The sequence below is a fragment of the Orbicella faveolata genome, unplaced genomic scaffold, assembly GCF_042242905.1.
Source record: "Orbicella faveolata isolate gen_17 unplaced genomic scaffold, um_ofav_v1 contig_1, whole genome shotgun sequence".
NCBI lineage: Eukaryota > Metazoa > Cnidaria > Anthozoa > Scleractinia > Merulinidae > Orbicella > Orbicella faveolata.
Genome location: NW_028301536.1, coordinates 23,976,573 through 23,982,500, shown reverse-complemented (window position 1 = coordinate 23,982,500; position 5,928 = coordinate 23,976,573). Strand labels below are relative to the sequence as shown.

Genomic DNA, 5,928 nt, shown 5'->3' with positions numbered 1-5,928 from the left:
CTTTCAGTTACTAGGTTGAATTCCTAATTTACGAATAAAATTCAAAGATATTTTTCGACATGTGCCATAACTCCAAATTCATTGAAACTTCGCGTTTAGAACACTTTTATGTTGTTGCAAAACATATATCAAAATCAGGTTGGGTTATTCTTCGGGTGCTTTTTGAGGCCCGGCTGAAAACCCCCGATTTTACCTAAATGATCACCAAAAGTAAACAATGGACTTCTGCGTGTTGGTCTGAGGGCAAGCGGGTATAGATGTTTAAAGTCCTTGTATTATTAGTTCCTTGTACTTAACACTTTTATGTTGTTGTAAAGCAGGCATCAAAATCAGCTTGGGTTATTCATCGAGTGGTTTTTAACGCGCCGCTGATATAACCGGATTTTAACGAAAACATCAGTAAGAAGTAAACAATCGAATGCTTGCGTGTTTTTCTGACGCCAAGGGAGTCTGCTGAAGTAAAGCGGTTTAACTTCTTTCATTATGATATTTTCGTTCTGCAGGTCAATATGCTTCTGTTAAAGTAAAATAAAATGATAACAGGAGTTTATTCATGCATTCAAAAGTACCTTCACTCACAAGGAATATTTCAATCTTTTTAAGTTAATTAGATTACTGACAAACGGACAATGTGTAGATTTCACAATCACGGCACCGCAATTCTAAACAATTCAACCTGTTTAACTGTGTACATGTATAATTAAAGTTACAGAGTTGCATTTACTTCAGTTCAGTATGGAAAACGGGACTGCAAAGTAAATGCGAGCAGGTGCGTGTCCATTTAAAACTGGGAGGGTAGAACGGAAGGTATACTAACCTGCGCCGACAAAAACAACATTGATTGCAAGAAAGATTTCCGCTGGCAATCCTGACATAGCAGCATTTATAAGTCTTGGGATTTTTATTCTATTTTTCTCTCCTTCGTGACCTCTTCGTGAAACGGATACCATGTTGGATAGCGGCAAATCGGTATCACCCAAACTGTCTTTTCGTATCACTGCCAAATAGGATTCACTGACCTCTGACTTTCCTCGATAATCTCGTTCATCAGTTTATGCGCCGATAATGGAAGAATAACTGACCAGAGTCCACCCGCATTGCTTAGCAATTCTTCTGATCCAAAAACAGAACAGTTCGTGTTTTTGAAACATACCAAAGGAGAAACGACAGAAACCTTTAAAAAAAATCCGCATTTGCAAACTTCTGCCGTCCGACCTACAATCGGCTATATATATGACACGTCACGCGTTCCGAAAGCAAACGAAATGTTGGCAAGAGTCTCAAAATTAATTTAGGGTAGAGCTTCGATCATTATATGGTTGCAGTATGTTTTACACGACGGCAAAAAAAACAGAAAACAAAAACAAAAAAAAAAAGAAAGCAAAAAAAGAACAAGAGAACTGAGGATACATATCGTTTTTATATGCAGCGTGACGTCTAAAATAGAATTCTCTTGGGAAAATTCAACTTATACTGGGTAAAATTAATTAGCGTAAATGGATTTGGCGTGCTTAAATATTCTATCCTGCAGTCCAGCTAACTACTGCAAGCGGGTCTTTTAGCAAGTCATGGATTGCGAATCGTAGAAAGTCGAAAAAAAGAGAAAATATTAGTAAAAAAACACTTCGTTTTCGCGGGAAATATTTCTGACCGAATTTTTCATTGGAATTCGTACTCCGATTTGTTTGTAGATACCAATTTTAGCTAAACTATATATTGACATAAGTACAAAAGACTACTGGAAACATGTTTTACTTCGGAAATAAACGGCCGCCTTTTGTAAAACAACGCACTCTGTGAGACATAGTAAATTCCACGGCCGGGAATGAAATCGTGACTTGCAATCAAAATAAACAATGAAACTGAAGATTTCTTACCAAATTTAACCTGTATTGCCAGTCCTGAAATGACTCTGAAATAACTTTTTTCGAACAAACTTGATAGGTTACAGGAAACGCCACTCTTTTAAGCTTTAATTCAGTAAATATCTCCTTTAACGACTAGTTATCTTAAATTAATTATTGGAAGGCCGCGTAGTAAAACGTTTTTAACTTCCTGTTTCGCCTAGGTGTGAAATCGACATCTCGTCACAAATATCTGGCATTCGAAGCGATAAAGCATACTCGGATTAAATAAAGTCACTTTGGCGTTGAGATTGAACTGTTTTACCGTTATATTACAGGCGCAAGCAAACAATTTGTTTATTACTACAAAGAACTCATAATATAAGGACTTGAATGCCTGTACCCGCTTGCCCTCCGACCAACGCGCAGAAGTTCATTGTTTACTTTTCGTGATCTTTAAGGTAAAATCGGGGTTTTTCAGCCGGGCCTCAAAAAGCACTCGAAAAATTACCCAAGCTGATTTTAATACATGTTTTACAACAACATAAAGGTACTCCAAAGGCGAAGTTTCAAGGAATTTGGAGTTATGGCACATGTCGAAAAATATCTCTGAATTTTATTTGTAAATAAGGAATTCGACCTAGTAACTGAAAGGGATTTTTTTAAAAACTGTGTGTTTATTCTCAAATGGCGCTCAAGTCAAGTTCTAACCTGGTTTGGATAGCTGAATACTTTGTCTTTCAAGAAAAATTATCGGTAAGTGTTGGTTCTTCTTTACACGCGAACGCAAATCAAGTTCAGATTACTAATTTTAAGCCTTTGCGATCGGTCATTTTGGTGACCGTCGAGGCGAAAATCGTTTTCCTCGATTTTCTCGAATATAAAGCGCTTCGAGCTCCAAAAAACTATATCACGTTTCATATCTACCTAAGGGCTATTTGTGGACGAAAAGATAGAAAAATCGATTTTTCAACTTCTGCCGCGCTATGTTTGCTAATTAGAAAAATTCGCTCTTAATTGCTTGTCGTTTTCGGTGGCACACAAGGCAGGCGTAGAAAGGGCGTGCATTGGCCACCGGACTGACACGCCCAGTGCCTTTAATAGAGTTTGAGAAAGACGTTTACAGCAGGCAGCGTAAAACCTCTAATTTTGTTTTCTTTTCCTCTAATCCAACAAAAAAGATGGAAAAAGAAACTTCTATTCACAGCAGATAGACAAGTATAATTTGCGACGCGAAGAAATATTCAGATAAAATTTCCATTGCACGAAAACTGATGAAATGCCTCGTTTAGTCAACATGTTTGCAGAGGACTTTATGCATTGCTCGATTTGTCATGAGTTGTGGTTATCGGAGAGTAGTGACCCCTCGAAAATAATGAAACTTTGAAGGTTTTAGGAGGCTGCTAAAAACAAACGTAATTACCCCAGGTGTATTGAAAAAAATAACATGATATATCTGCCACGTCAATTCGTAGACATTTAATACCACCCGCACAAGAGCTCACATAGAAACAAATATTTAATTGGTTAGTAAGGTTAAATGACGACCGGCTTTCAACGCAGTCTGTGTCTTTCTTCAATTACCAAACCTCATATAATTGAATGGCCAGTGCCGGTAAGAGGTAATCCTTGAGTTTAAGTGGATTCCCCGGAGGTGACAGAGGTGATCATGAGGCGGTTGACAAGCCATCAGGTATTTCGTAAATTGAAACACCCTAACTGGTTGTAGAAGCAGCGAAAATATACTACTCATAACTCAAAATTATTTTCTGAGAACCTTAATAATAAGCTGTATTTACTCCATATTAAACAGAGATCCAGTTTAAAGACATGTAAGGTTATTACCTTGGTAAAACAATGTGTTGACGGGCAAATTTCAGTCACATATGAACAACAGGTCACCAGTTCAATTGATCATTTAAGAGCAAATTACATCATATAGGCAATACCTCAATTGGCCGACTCAGTTTTACTCAGTGTTGTGTTGGTTGTCACTATGAAGGCGACATTGCTTCTTTGGTTTGCTTTGCTAAGCTGTGTTTCTTTACTGGTGGGAGCAAAATCAATCAAATCGAAGCATGGTAAGATTTCTTTCGTCACAGCGGGAGTGAAACGAATTTGTTTACGAATTATTCGAGTTTGTCTTTGTTGAAAAAACTTCGGCTTCATCAACTGATTACTCGCAATGATTAATGTTTTGATGTTGTTTTAAAGGTGTTATTTTTTCTAATTGCGCTAATTTAAAAACAAAAATAAGACAGACAGTGTAGACAGTGCAGAAAAATTGTATACCAATATCAAGCAAACAAACAACTTCAAACTAGAAGAGGTGGGCAATCCACTGAGATAAACTTAAAAGCGCTATTATAATGGAAAAAGGAAATGTTTATTTTTAAGCTAACGTCCGTTTCACGCCTTTTCAAGTTTTCTTGATCTCTTACAAAATTTGGTCACAAAAAAATCCATTGTTTTTAAGTAATTAATATATGATATATTGGGTCAAGAACTGGCATGTGTTAATGACAAAGAAGACCAACATGTCCGACAAAGACTTACTGGTAATAATCAAACGACCTAATCTGTAAACAGTTCGTCAGTAAGTGCGCTTAATTTGAATAATTTTTTGCTGTAGACGAACAGAAGGAGGCAGATGCAAATAAATGCACCTGTGAAATACCAGCAGACGAACAACAGAGGATACAACAAGAAAACTGCGATTGTTCCAAGCAGGATATGAAAAAATGTCAGAGCGACGACAAAAAGAGCTGCGATTGTCCGTCAGCGAGTAAAACGGAGAAAGGTGTCAAGTCTGAGCAATGTCAGTGCAAGAATGCTGATGACACAGAAAAGAATGATAGTCACAGAAACAGCACTAAGCGATGCGACTGCAATTGCAGTCCACGCTCCAAGTCAGGACGTGCAGCTGTATCCCAAGAGACAGATAACCCAGGTATCTTGGCAGTTGCACCCATAATGCAGCAAGCAGACGGCAGTCAGCCGCAAGGGGGGAGAAGGGGAAAGGGATCCAAGAAATGTTGCTGTTGTGACTGCTGCCATGACTGCTGCTGCCACTGTTGCGAGCCATGCTGTTGCTGCTGTCACTGCTGTGAGCCGTGCTGCTGTTGCTGTCACGAGTGTTGTTGCCCATGCTGCTGCCACTGTTGCCATTGCTGCCCCTGCTGCTGCCACTGCTGCTGTAAGAAGTCGGAGTCCTCGGCACAAGCACCAAATGCGGTGGACCCACTTATCGCTGGTGCGCACGTGAAGCCACAGCATCATTAAAAACGAAAATTCCAGTGAAACGATGTCGTTACCGGCCTAATTCACTTATTAATAAAATGACTCTCGAGAAAACCCTGTCATTGCCACAATATTATGATGAAAGTAACATTGACCATGTGTAGTGGAAGTGTCAGTTCAAAATAAATATTTGAATTGTTGTCATAATAATGTCTTTCTCTTACTGAAGTTGCTAAAGAAATGTTCGTAAGCTACCGTTTTAGATAAAAGGCAATGTGAGCTTTGTTACTAACTTGGTAATGAACCACGAGTATATACCACCTTCACGACAAAGATAACCCAACTTCGATCCTAGACTCGGAAAAACACTGACAACTGCTCTTACAAAGCTTCACGTCTGTAAATAATTTCCTTTCAAAAGAAACAAAAGTAAAATTGTTGAGCCCAAAGTTAACTTCTTTCCATCAGACGTAACTTAGAAGTTAAAGTTTTGCAACCCTTACGTGATACTCAGCAAATTTGAGAATTTGCACAAATGCTGGGAGAAGAGAGGTTCACACCAGACGAATATTAGCACATGGGCGCGATAAGCACTGACCTGTTTGGGTCAAAACATCATTTAGGGCTGTCAACAACTACAGAAATTGACAATAGACATTAAAGCGCATGCTCAGAAATATGAGGGAAATACCCTTTGGACTCTTGTGGTGTAGGTGTCGTGATTTACAATTCTGTAGTTTTCGGTTTTCAAAATGCAGCTCATTTGCATTTTTCTTTGCAACGTATTCCACGATTCTACGTCAGCTCCACAAAAATCAAACAACAAATGATTACTGTTAAACTA

General features: G+C 38.5%; 1 protein-coding gene across 1 annotated transcript; it reads left to right on the top strand.

The window, feature by feature from the left end:
- Nucleotides 1-3,781: 3,781 nt before the first annotated feature.
- On the top strand, nucleotides 3,782-5,294 carry LOC110054536 (uncharacterized). The gene is made up of 2 exons (XM_020760868.2): nucleotides 3,782-3,925; nucleotides 4,477-5,294. The coding sequence occupies exons 1-2, from the start codon at nucleotides 3,841-3,843 to the stop codon at nucleotides 5,124-5,126; spliced, it is 735 nt and encodes a 244-aa protein (XP_020616527.1). The 5' UTR covers nucleotides 3,782-3,840; the 3' UTR covers nucleotides 5,127-5,294.
- The last annotated feature ends 634 nt before the right edge of the window (nucleotides 5,295-5,928 follow it).

Coding starts and splice junctions, on each gene's coding strand:
- LOC110054536 (XM_020760868.2), top strand. CDS start 3,841: ATGAAGGCGACATTGCTTCTTTGGTTTGCTTTGCTAAGCTGTGTTTCT. Junction 3,926..4,476: donor ATCAATCAAATCGAAGCATG/GTAAGATTTCTT, acceptor TTTTTGCTGTAG/ACGAACAGAAGGAGGCAGAT.